Source organism: Macaca mulatta, chromosome X (assembly GCF_049350105.2).
Source record: "Macaca mulatta isolate MMU2019108-1 chromosome X, T2T-MMU8v2.0, whole genome shotgun sequence".
NCBI lineage: Eukaryota > Metazoa > Chordata > Mammalia > Primates > Cercopithecidae > Macaca > Macaca mulatta.
The window spans coordinates 159,949,207-159,962,610 of NC_133426.1; the positions used below are offsets into that span (position 1 = coordinate 159,949,207).

General features: G+C 48.4%; 1 protein-coding gene across 6 annotated transcripts in view; it reads right to left on the reverse strand.

Annotated features, from left to right (window-relative positions):
* BCAP31 (B cell receptor associated protein 31) overlaps positions 1-13,404 on the reverse strand; it is a 28,484-nt gene that overhangs the window by 13,605 nt on the left and 1,475 nt on the right. For 4 of the 6 annotated variants that reach the window (XM_015128516.3, XM_077988865.1, XM_028842309.2 and 1 more), the window contains exons 3-4: positions 11,171-11,271; positions 4,926-5,073 (exon numbers count right to left, since the gene is read on the reverse strand). In XM_015128516.3, coding sequence (XP_014984002.1) covers positions 4,926-5,073; positions 11,171-11,271 — 249 coding nt within the window. The remainder of the gene's footprint in view (positions 1-4,925; positions 5,074-11,170; positions 11,272-13,404) is intronic. The other 2 variants (XM_028842310.2, XM_077988866.1) reach the window with 1 other exon arrangement.

Sequence of the window (13,404 nt, forward strand, 5' to 3'; positions counted from 1 at the left end):
CCTCTACCAAAAAAAAAAGTTAGCCAGGGTTGGTGGTGCACGCCTGTAGTCCCAGCAACTCGGGAGGCTGAGGAGGGTGAGGCTGCAATAAGTCACCTCACTCCAGCCTAAGTGTCACAATGAGACCCCATCACAAAATAAATAAATAAATAAATAAATAGATGGCACAAAAAGGCTGGAGTAAAATAGAAAAAAAAGATTTCAAACCAGGTCACACATCTCTGAGTAGGGAACTGGTTAAACCCCAACAATCCCTTCCAACAACAGAACACTGCGCAATGGCTGAGGATGAGGGAGGTCTATGTGAAGAATGTGGACCAATTGCTAAGATGCGCTGTTGGGTGGTAAGGGCTAGTCAAAACAGTGCAAAAGCAGCCCTGGCACTTGTAAGGAGAAAGTTATCCAAACATGGAAAAATTTACTGAACAGTTCAGAAACACACCAACCATTACCAGCCACTATCTCTGGGGATGGGGCCACAGGGGAGCTCACCTGACACTTCTCTATTATGTAAAGTTATTTTTTTGGGGGGGCGGGGGGGTTTGTTTTACAATGAGCAGGTATAACTTTCGTAACGGAAATATGAAGAGGACAGCTTTGTTTGTTTTGTTTTGTTTGAGATGGGAAGTTTAGTTCTTGTCACCCAGGCTGGAGTACGATGGTGCCATCTTGGCTCACTGCAACCTCCACCTCCCGGGTTCAAGTGATTCTCCTACCTCAGCCTCCAGAGTACCTGGGATTACAGGCGCCCACCACCACACCCGGCTAATTTTTGTATTTTTAGTAGAGACGCGGCTTTACCACGTTGGCCAGGCTGGTCTCAAACTCCTGAGCTCAGGTGATCTGCCCACCTCAGCCTCCCAAAGTGCTGGAATCACAGGCGTAAGCCACCGCGCCCAGCCTGCTTTGTTTTTTAAGTGTTTTCTGCAAGCTGCAAATGGGCTGCGTGGCCGTAAGGCTGGACGAGAGCATCACACAGAAAGCCAAGTTCCTCTAGGGTCACAGCCAACATCTTAGATTTAACTCTTAGACTAGCAAGGAATATATATTTCTGCCAAAATTCCAGAAATGATTAACTAGATCACTTATGGGCAACTGGTGAGCCAAGATGTGGGCAAGATGTGTGTGGCTGCTTGAACCATCTGGTTGAGAAAGTAGTAGAGCCACTCGCTTGTCAGACTTGTTCAACAGTGAATTAGGTGAGGCCTCACATGCGTGTCAAAGGGAATAGTAACAGAAAAGTGAGATAGGCTATAGACACCAGAGAGCAGATCAGGACTGTGAGAGCAGATTGCAACAGCAGGCCAAAGTGAACTCTGCATTCTAGCCTCCAGGCGTCACTTTGGGAGTATACTGGAGGGTCTCATGAGAACTGCCTTTACCGGAAGCCACGCATTCATGGTAGAAAGGAAAGTACAAGCTGTTCTGCATCCTGATTGTGGTGGTTATTAACTGATGCTCTGCATATCAAAACACTCACAACTGTATGCCAGAAAGTTAATTTTACTATATGTCAACTTTTTAAAATGTCGACTGTAGAAATTAACCTGGAACATCCTAACTTCACACTAAGGCACACGGAGAGGACTACACTGAGCGTAACACATTCGTCTAGTAGCCTAGCTATCCCAAAGCCACAGGAGGGAGGTGACCATTCCACTGTCCTCTGGCATGGTCAGACAATACCCGTAGTGCCCAACCTGGAGTCGTCCTAGAAACAAGATCATGAAAGCAGAATGGAATCAGGAGAGCAAAGGACTTATTACTAAAAACCAGTCTGTGGGGAACCAGCACTGGCATACCTGCTACCACTATAACAGCTTCTGAGGCAGCAATCTGTTCTCAAAAAGTTGGCCCTTGAATGCAGCCCCCCAGATATCACAGAAATGGCAGCAAGCCTGACAGGGCCAGCACCTCCCTCCTAGTAGCTCCAGCCTTCACTCAAGGGTGCTAACAGCTCATTAACTTTCGCAGTAGCTCTGCCACTAACTCAAACTGAGTTGCAGTAAGCTCCAACCCCCAAGTCTTTGAGCTCCTGGGTAGCCCAGTCTTCCCTGCCCTTTATGAACCTACATGCATGCCTATAATAATGCCTCCCCATTGAAAACTCAAGTCTCATTAAAGGTGTTCTGATCAGGAAGCCCATCTAGATAGCTGAGGATGCTGAATGGTCACTAACCTTCTTGCTATTCCTCCTAGCATCCATTTCTCCCTACTTCTGCTCACCATGACAAACATCCTCGTGCAGATAAATACTGAGCAAGCCAGATGTAAAGAGTGAGCCCCCTGGCCAGGCGCGGTGGCTCACAACTGTAATCCCAGCACTCTGAGAGGCCGAGGCGGGCAGATCATGAGGTCAGGAGATCAAGACCATCTTGGCTAACACGGTGAAACCCCATCTCTACTAAAAATACAAAAAATTAGCCGGGCGTGGTGGCGGGTGCCTGTAGTCCCAGCTACTTGGGGGGCTGAGGCAGGAGAATGACATGAACCCGGGAGGTGGAGCTTGCAGTGAGCCAAAATGGAGTCACTGCACTCCAGCCTGGGCAACAGAGTGAGACTCCATCTCAAAAAAAGAGTGAGCCCCCTAAGGCTTCTACGTGGATGTGTTGATGGAGCCAATCCACAAGGCAGCCACTCATGTAGGTTAGGACCACACCTAACTACACTGTTCTGCCGGCACCTTCCCCACACTTTGGCATCTGGTCCTTAAGAACAGACTCAGACTGGCAAGCGTCATGCTAAAAATCCATCTACACTCCATCTATAGAAGGCTGACAGAACTTCTCCAGGAATTCACAGCAGTCACCAATGATTCCACTCTTCTTTTCCGAAAGCATACAAGCTATTCTTTCTAGAGCATGGTTGGAGATTAAAGTCAACCCTCCCCAGGTCAATTCCTCATCTACCTTCTCCCTTTGGAAATTGGGATGTTTGCCAGGCTGCAGTCTGCCAGTATCTCTCCCACTCTGCAAATCCTCAAGCATCGGTGGCAATTTCATCTGCAGATGATCTCAACAGCTTCTGGACATAATCTCATCAAGTCTAAGTGCAAAGTACATCATTTAGGGATGCTACTCTTGCCCACCTGTAATTTCCATTTTCTCATCCCAGTGTTTCCTTTGCCCTTGATCACCTACCCTCCATCTCCTTCCTTACACAGACATATAAAAGGGACTGCCTTCTCCCCACTTCTCCATATCTTTCATGATTCAGAGCTCCCGGCAGGTTTTTACCTTCCCAATACTATTCCTTTTTTTTGAGGCAGAGTCTCGCTCTGTTGCCCAGGCTGGAGTACAGTGGTGCGATATCGGCTCACTGCAACCTCTGCCTCCCGGATTCAAGCAATTCTCCTGCCTCAGCCTCCAGAGTAGCTGGGATTACAGGCACCTACCACCAAGCCTGGCTAATTTTTTTTTTTTTTTTGTATTTTTAGTAGAGACAGAGTGTCACCATGTTGGCCAGGCTGGTCTCAAACTCCTGGCCTCAGGTGATCTGCCTGCCTCAGCCTCCCAAAGTGCTGGGATTACAGGCGTAAGTTACCATGCCCAGCCCACCCCCTCCCCCATACTATTCTTAAAGCTCTAGATGCTTTTCTGGTAGATGGCCTAGTTTCCTCTCTTTCCCTCCTCACTGTGGTCTTTTTTCCTCATTTTGCTGACTATCATACTCAGAATTCTGGTTTTGAGACTCAGTCTTCCAGAGCTGCTTCCCTTTCAGCCTCAGACCACAAGATAATATTTGTTTGGAACTTCCTGAAAAATCTAGGGTATGTGTCTCATTCCTCCCAGGCTTCTCATTTCCTGACTTTCCTAAGTTTGAAGATAACAAGCTTGTTGATCAAATCTGTGATCAAACCCATCATCTTGAAAAAATGTGTTTGCCTTTTCTACCTCCACCCCTCTTCCCAACTTGGTCGCAGAGAATACAAAATCATCTAAACGACAGACTTTAAGACAAGTCTAGTGCCTGGTAAAGCACGACACACCAGGTGACTAGAGAGCAAGAATCTCTTAGGCATGGAGATTCTTGAGTCTCGCAGCACAAAACCAAGTGGGGAATAACTGTCTGTGAGCCTGAGAATCACTTGGTGCTATTGTCTGAGTGCCCATCAAACTTCATGTGTTGGAATTTAATCCCCACTGCGGTAGCATTAAGAGGTGGGGCCTTTTGAGAAGTGATTAAGTCATGAGAGCTCCACCCTCAAAGCAAGCACCTTTCCAATGCCTTCATACACCCTTGGTCTGAGCTCCCATCCACCTCTCAGCCAGGCCCTGCTGATCAGAACGGCTGCGTGAAGCAGGAGGCAGCAAACAGGGCCCCAGGCTCAAATAGGCACTTCGTAGTTGTCTAGTTTTGCCCAACTAGTTACCCTTGGCCCTGATCAAGGCACTTAGTTTTACCAAAAACATCACCAGAAATACTCTGGCTGCCATGGAACGTAACATGCCCTCATGAGTTTCATGTGGGGAAGGCCCTGAGGTGAGGTGAGGAGAGGCCTAGCCTCCTCGTGTCACTTCTACCTGCTGTCCCTAGGTCAGCACCCCAAACACAAAGAGCCCCCCATTCAATTGCTCCCTTGTGAGTTGGACTCTGAAGGTCCTCTCCCAGAGGAGGGCAAGGCCTTACCCGTTACACCTCACTCTCCATGCAAACAGAGTATGAGACAGTAATCTGTTTGCCTCAGAGTATGTGGTGTGTGAGGGTCTTCTGATATTTCGAGCAGCCTTCTCCTATCCTCCACGCAGCCTCTGGAGGTCAGGAGAAAACTATGTGGCTTCCCTAACTCAGACAGGGCTTTGGGGTCCAGGCCACAGGCTTAGGAGGAATCAAAGTCACAGGGGGAGACTGAGCCCACTGAGCTCCGTGTCCCTGGCTAGCCCATGGCTCCTTTCACAGCACCTGCCCCCTCAAACCCCACTCACAAGGACAGCAGCAAGGAAAAGCCAGCAATGTAGAGATTCCTCTGGGCACGGAAAAGCTTCATGTGGAAGTGTTCCATGGCCCCAGGATTGTTCTGGAGGTTCACCTTTTCGGTCACATCATCATACTTCCGAATTTCGCGCACGGCATCTGTGGTGGAGCAGAGAGGAGACAGGCATTTAGCGGACGCTAGGGCAAGATAAGGCCATACCAGGCAGACAGGCGGCATGAAACAGGTCAGATTCACTTCCCTCAAATCGGCCTCCCCAGTTCTTCCCACTTCTACGCACACACACCCCTCATGGGATGCTGTTTGTCAGAAGCTCCCACCCTCAGGCCAGGCGCAGTGGCTCACACCTATAATCTCAGCACTTTGGGAGGCAGAGGCAGGCAGATCACCTGAGGTCAGGAGTCCGAGACAAGCCTGGCCAACATGGCAAAACCCCATCTCTACTAAAAATACAAAAAAAAAAAAATAGCCCAGCATGGTGGTGGGCGCCTGTAATCCCAGCTACTCGGGAGGCTGAGGCAAAAGAATCATTTGAACCCAGGAGGCAGAGGTTGCAGTGAGCCGAGATCACGCCATTGCATTCCAGCCCAGGGGACAACAGCGAAACTCCATCTCAAAAAAAAAAAGGAAGCTCCGATCCTCAGACCCACTCCTTCCTCCAGCTTTTCAACCCCTGGCCCCATTCTACACAGGCCCCCAAGCTTGCTCTGCAGTTCAAGATGCGAACCAAGCCTAAAGAGTTTCTGGAAATGGGGGTGGCTTCCTTTTCCCATGGTGCTCCCAACCACGTCTTGTTCTGCTCATCTCAAGTCGGCCCAGAGGTACCTCCCTGCCATGATAAGCCAGGTTGAACCTGGTGATGGAAATGCCTGCTCAGGGGATCTAAGGTGCTTAAGAGTCAAGACCCAGGCCAGATGTGGTGGTTCACGCCTATAATCCTAACACTTTGGGAGGCCAAGGCAGGAAGACTGCTTGAGGCCAAGAGTTCAAGACCAGCCTGGGCAACACAGGGAGACCATGTCTCTACAAAAAAAAATTTTTTTTTAAATAGCTGGGCATGGTGGTGCACACCTGCAGTCCCAACTACTCAGGAGGCTAAGACAGGAAGATCGCTTAAGCCCAAGAGGTCAAGGCTGCCATGAGTTATGATCACACCATTGCATTCCAGCCTGGGCGACAGAGCGAGACTCTGTCTCAAAAAAAACAAAACAAAACAAGCAAACAAACAAACAAACAAACAGGAGTCAAGACCTGCAGGATGCCAGCTAGCGGTCAAGGGTTTCATTTCAAAGCTTTACAACAGGTTTTATTATTTATAATGTTTTATTCTGGTTACAAAAGGAATTCACACTCATGGAAAGTTCAAACACACCCAAAATGTAGAAGGGGAAAGGATCCCATAACATAATCACCTCCAGCAATATACACAATAAAAATGTGGCCACCTCATCTAAAGTCATTTTTAGTCACATTACCCTATGTTACCTGCTTCGTAATAGACACCCATCTCTGAAATTATCTTAAACACATTTTTGGGGTCCATCTCTCCCAAACTAGACTACAAACTTCATAAAAGCAGAAATCTTTTATACTATATCCCCAGGGCCTGGGATAGTTTTGGGTGCAGAGTGGGCACTGAAATAATTGCTGAGTCAGTGAGCAGCCTCTGCTCCTGAAAGAGCCGCTGTTACACATAGAGCTCCAGTTAAAAACATATTTACATTTGTCTCTAATGTAGAAATTGAGCCACACCAAACCTGCTTTTCCCCATGCATCCTGAGACATCGTTTTAACTCAATACACTAAGATCTACCTAAAGAATGCTCTTAATAACTCCCATATGAGAGAGGCACTGTATGGGTATCAAGGTTTTTTTAGGGTGGGTTACAGGGTATCACTCTGTCACCCAGGCTGGAGTGCAATGGCATGATCCCGGCTCACTGCAACCTCCACCTCTCAGCCTCCCCAGTAGCTGGGACCACAAGTGTGTGCTACCACACTTAGTTAATCTTTTCTTTTTCTATTTTTGGTAGAGACAGGGTTTCGCCAAGTTGCCCAGGCTGGTTTCAAACTCCTGAGCTCAAGCAACTGCCTGGCCTCACGAAGTGTGGGGATTACAGGTGTGAGTCAGGGCACCGGTCTCATGGGGTTCTTAATTTCTGGTTTTAGGTTGCTTGGTTTTTATGTTGATCTTGCATTATAAAAATCTGCCCATCCCTCGGTACCATGAAGCAAGTACTCTCAAACGCTGTTAGCAGGGGTAAAGACAGCACACCTGTATAAAATGCAAAATGTTCATACCCTTGGGTTCAACAATCCACCTCTGAATTTATCCCACAGAAGTATTTGCATAAATTTGCAATGATTCGAGGATGCTTATAAAGAATGAATTATAGCACAACCACATGAGAGAATGCTACATGATCTTTTTTTTTTTTTTTTTTTTTGAGACAAGAGTCTCGCTCTGTCGCCCAGGCTGGAGTGCAGTGGCCGGATCTCAGCTCACTGCAAGCTCCGCCTCCCGGGTTTATGCCATTCTCCTGCCTCAGCCTCCCGAGTAGCTGGGAATACAGGCACCCGCCACCTCGCCCAGCTAGTTTTTTGTATTTTTTAGTAGAGACGGGGTTTCACCGGGTTAGCCAGGATGGTCTCGATCTCCTGACCTCGTGATCCGCCCGTCTCGGCCTCCCAAAGTGCTGGGATTACAGGTTTGAGCCACTGCGCCCGGCCTACATGATCTTTAAGAACAATGAGATTGCCGGGCGCGGTGGCTCAAGCCTGTAATCCCAGCACTTTGGGAGGCCGAGACGGGGGGATCACGAGGTCAGGAGATCGAGACCATCCTGGCTAACACGGTGAAACCCCGTCTCTACTAAAAAAAAATACAAAAAATTAGCCGGGCGTGGTGGCGGGCGCCTGTAGTCCCAGCTACTCGGGAGGCTGAGGCAGGAGAATGGCGTGAACCCGGGAGGCGGAGCTTGCAGTGAGCTGAGATCCGGCCACTGCACTCCAGCCCAGGCGACAGAGCGAGACTCCGTCTCAAAAAAAAAAAAAAAAAAGAAGAATGAGATTGCTATAAAAAGATGTCAGCCAGGCACAGTGGCTCACATCTGTCATCCCAACACTTTGGGAAGCCGAGGTGGGGCAGATCCACTTGAGGCCAGGAGTTCAAGACCACTCTGGCCAACATGGTGAAATCTCATCTCCACTAAAAATAACAAAAAATTAGCTGGGCATGGCGGCAGGCGCCTGTAATCTGCAGCTACTCGGAAGCTGAGGCAGGAGAATCACTTGAACCTGGGAGGTGGAGGTTGCAGTGAGATAAGATGGCGCCACTGCACTCCAGTCTGGGCGAGAGTGACTCCATCTCAAAAAAAAAAAAATGTTTAAGGTGCAGTAAGTAGAAAAAGCACAATCCAAAGTATTGGCTGGGCTCTGCTATGGACAGCAGTCTTGTCTCAGAGCTGTGCTGCCTGCTTAGGTATGGAATGCTCCTCCTGCCATGTCCCAGCAGGAATGTGGAAGGAAACATAAATACTTTGTGAGTATGATCCCACTGCTGTAGACATTTTATTAAAGATGTCAGTATGTGGAAATGCACAACAAAATATTCATGATGGTTACCTGTGGGACATGGGATTATGGGGAGTTTAACTTTCTTTTTTATTTATTTATTTATTTATTTATTTATTTATTTTTTGAGATGGAGTCTCGCTCTGTTGCCCAGGCTGGAGTGCAGTGGCACAATCTCGGCTCACTGCAAGCTCCGCTTCCCGGGTTCATGCCATTCTCCTGCCTGTCTCCTGAGTAGCTGAGACTACAGGAGCTCGCCACAGCGCCGGCTAATTTTTTTTTGTATTTTTAGTGGAGAAGGGGTTTCACCGTGTTAGCCAGGATGGTCTCGATCTCCTGACCTCGTGATCCGCCCACCTTGGCCTCCCAAAGTGCTGGGATTACAGGTGTGAGCCACCGTGCCCAGCCAGGAGATTAACTTTCTCAATTCAATTTTTGAGTTTTTAAGATTACCCATTATTTTTGTAATCAGAAAAACAAGATAAACATGTTTCCTTACACTGTCACCTGCATCCAGGAATCCCACCATCCTAAGGACCACCTTGGCCAATGACCATGAGTGGGGATGGGAGACTGAGCAACACTAACCCAAGTCCCACAGTAGAACCCGGCCCTTCCTATCTCGGGTCTCAGCCCAGGTGGGAAGATCCTGCACCCTCAGCAACTCCACCCTCCAGACGGATCTTCTCAACCCTCCCCGCCCCCAGGCAAGGCCACAGCTCTAGCTAGTTATGCCCGTTACCCTTCACTAGTACCTGTGACTAACACTTCTATTTGAAGAAGGCTCTGCAGATCTTTCTAGATTATGCTTAACATGAGAGTAGGAAGTAACCAGCCATCATGGCCATATGTCCCTCTAGAACTTCCAAGCAGTTCCCTGATCCCAAAAAAGAATGAAGGCTTTGTCAACTACCGGATTCCGCAAAGGATCTCTCAGCCCACTCAGCTGCTCTAGGAAAGAAACATACTCCTTCTGGTTTGGGGAAGGGGCAAGGCCCTGAGGGAATCATCCTCAGCGTGGTCCCTCCCTTCCCCAGTTCTTATCCCCACCCCAGACCCAAAAGCCAAAACACACATGCTCAGTTCAAAAACTCAGTAGCCTGGGGACAACACATACATTCCCTACCTACTCCTGGCTTGGAGGATGCTCAAGGAGAGAACCCTGGTTAGAAAGAGCTACCTCTTGGGGCCTTGCCAAGTATTTCAAGAACACTGAGGTACTCGGGCAGCTGGCACCTACCCTATGTGGTTGGAAGCTGTCAGGTCACACTTGGCCTGTTCAGAGGCAGTCCTGCCTGAACATATCCTATCAGGCTCTGAGACAGCAGGAAGGAGAAATGCCTAATGCTGAAGCTGGTGGGTGAGGCTTTGCACATTCCCCTGAACCACAGCCCCTCACCCGCTCAGCGTTTCTGCTGGGACTCGGTGGGAGGAGTGTTCCACACCTAGGCAGGCACCACAGCTCTGAGACAAAAGAGTGGTGTCCACAGCAGAGCCAAGCCAATATTTTGGAACCCTAACAGGGGAACATATCGATCACTTACCACAGCAAAACAACAAACATCTAACAGTCAGACAAGAGCTTTATTGATTCTTGTCTCCAGATGGTCACCCCACCACCTCATTGCAAAATGTCTGCCTTTCATCTTAACACCACCTGGCCTGGCCTTATCCCTGAGCTTGCTTGCCCTTAGACCAGTTTATCTTTCAAGCACCTGCTGGTATGCACCTCAATGTCAGAGTTTACAGAACTACAGAGCTGGAAGGACCTGGGAAAACCTCAAGTCTAGCCCAGATGCAGAGAGGTCTAGGATTTCTCCCCAAGATATGCTGCCACACATTTCTGTGTCCTCCTCCTCCTACTACAGGGAACAGCAGGACTTCCCAGCTAGGCTCACTGTGTGCTTAGTTGCTCAGTCCCCCATTAAAGGTCCTGCTCCAGGCAACTCTGTTTAAGTGACTGGTGAGCAGCACTACTCAGACCAAGGTCACAGGCCAGTTAGCTTCCCTTAGCTTCAGTTCTAGAGTGACCTAAGGAGCAGCCTCAGAAACCTAAGGCGTCCCTTCTCCCAAGGTCTTGAAAAAAAGCAATGTAAGGTGGCCATCATAAGGCTGCACACAAACTGCTTTGGTATAAGCCCACGCCCACTGCTAGAGAGGCCTCTTTTTTTTTTGAGATGGAGTTTCGCTCTTGTTGCCCAGGCTGGAGTGCAATGGAGCGATTTAGGCTCACTGCAAACTCTGCCTCCTGGGTTCAAGCGATTCTCCTGCCTGAGTCTCCCAAGTAGCTGGGATTACAGGCTCCCGCCACCATGCCCAAATAATTTTGTATTTTTCGTAGAGATGGGGTTTCACCACGTTGGCCAGGATGATCTTGAACTCCTCATCTCAAGTGATCCACCCACCTCAGCCTCCCAAAGTGCTGGGATTACAGGCATGAGCCACCATGCCCGGCCTAGAGGGGCCTCAAAGTGAAGAACCGACTAGAGGTCAGCAGCATAGGCAAAGGGAGCCTCTTCCTTCCCACAAGAGAAAGACACAGCATTTCATTGGTCTATCTCCCAGCAGCCAAAACTGGATGCTACACATCAAAAGCAGCAAAGGGTTTTGCATCAGAGACCGGGGTCTAGGTCATGTAGCTGCCCTCAGCCACAGCTCACTCACCGATGACCAACAGCACAAGGATGACAATGAGAACCACAAAGAAGGTGTTGCCATAGGACACTACCAACTCCACCAGCCGGGACTTGAAAATCTTCTGCCATCTGTGAAGACGACAAAAAGGACGGGAGCTGAAGAGAAAGCACACACACGGGCTCTAGGGCCCTGAGCAAAATGGAAATCCAGCTTTGCACTCTTCTCCAATGGCCGAATAGCCCACACAAAGTCAGCCTCAGTGGCTTGCAATTCTCTAATTTGATATCCATTCAAGAGTGTTGGAAAAAAGGCCAGGTGCAGTGGCTCACACCTGTAATCACAGCACTTTGGGAGACCAAGGTGGGTGGATCACTTGAGGTCAGGAGTGCAAGACCAACCTGGCCAACATGGCGAAAACCCCGTCTCTACAAATAAAGCATAAAAATTAGCCAGGCATGGTGGTGGGTGCCTGTAATCCCAGCTACTCAGGAGGCTGAAACAGGAGAATCACTTGAACCTGGGAAGCAGAAGTTGCAGTGAGCTGAGATCGCGCCACTGCACTCAAGTCTGGGCGACAGAGCGAGACCCTGTCTCAAAAAAAAAAAGGTGCTGGTCCACGTAGAGATCGAAATGTCTAGAAAACTAATCTTTTTTTTTATTTTGAGAGAGTCTCGCTCTGTCACCCAGGCTAGAGTGCAGTGGCATGATCTCGGCTCACTGCAAGCTCCGCCTCCCGGGTTCACGCCATTCTCCTGCCTCAGCCTCCCGAGTAGCTGGGACTACAGGCGCCCGCCACCACGCCCGGCTAATTTTTTGTATTTTTTATTAGAGACGGGGTTTCACCGTGTTAGCCACAATGGTCTCGATCTCCTGACCTCGTGATCCGCCTGCCTCAGCCTCCCAAAGTGCTGGGATTACAGGCGTGAGCCACCGCGCCTGGCCTGGAAAACTAATCTTAAACACGGGTAGTTGGCTGGGAACAGTGGCTCACGTCTGGAAACCCCATCTCTACAAAAAAAAAATATATATATATATATATATATATACACACACACACACACACATATAAAAAAAATTAGCTGCGCATGGTGGCAGGCGCCTGTAGTCCCAGCTACTCAGGAGGCTGAGGCAGGAGAATCACTTGAACCCAGTAGGTGGAGGTTGCTGTCAGCCGAGACCACACCACTGCACTCCAGCCTGGGTGACAGAGCAAGACTGTCTCAAAATTTAAAAAAAAAAAAAAAAAACAAACCACAGCAACAAAAAGAAAACACACTGATAGTCTCTGAAAAGGGAAACTTACTTTTCATTGTTCTCCCCTTTGTAATATTCAAAATGTCTGCCCCATACACATGTTATTTCTTTAAACTGTCTTTCCACATGATAAACCTTGGTTTGCCTATATCCCCCCCCACCCTGGGTTATGATGAGATGGACCCTAGACCTCACATCATTTCCCTCCACAAATGCTTTGGGATGCAGCTCTAAGAAGAGACTTCAGAAGTGTTTACATATTGTTCAAACCAACAAGAAGCCCTCATCATCAGGGCTAGAGATGAAAATGCCAATCACGGTAGGCAACAGTATTTATTTGAATCTGGACCCAGCAAGGTACCGATTTGGCATTTGGTAGATAAATGTCTTAAATCCCTCTTCTTATGGAAGCTCCCCCTTCCCTCCCCTCTTTCATTTGCTTTTCCAATTTGCTTTGTGTAGAAATCAGATTGTCTGTCCTCTAAAGCTTCCCAGATTAAAGCTCCCCGGGGTCCTCTATCTCTGCATGTCTTGTCAACTGTACGAAGGTTTGGTTTTCTGCAAGAATCCTCCTCAGGCAGCGCTGCATACTTTCTGTGGTATCACATCAGGGATAATTTTTCATGAAAAAACAGTTTTTAAAAATACCTGTGGAGATTTGGCCTTATTTGTAATATGTGAATTTAAATAGGGACGTGTTCAGGTATTATACATAATTAACAATTAACTTCCAATTCACTTTTAACAGGTTCTCTGTTCATTAAAAGGGAATATGGCTTCATCCTCCACAGGCTGAGTAATGTTCATGCAGCCACTGCGCAATGCCAGTGAGACTAGTTAGGACAAGAGTCACCAAATCAGCAACAACATGACCCAGTGGTGCAAGTCTTCCGAATCCCACGCTGCCATCCCAAGACCCCGGGGGCCAAGAGTAGGCGGGAGGGCATCATTTCCAGAACTGTAACATGGATCTTCCTGCCTCTCGCGGGCATTCTGAAGACCAGAAG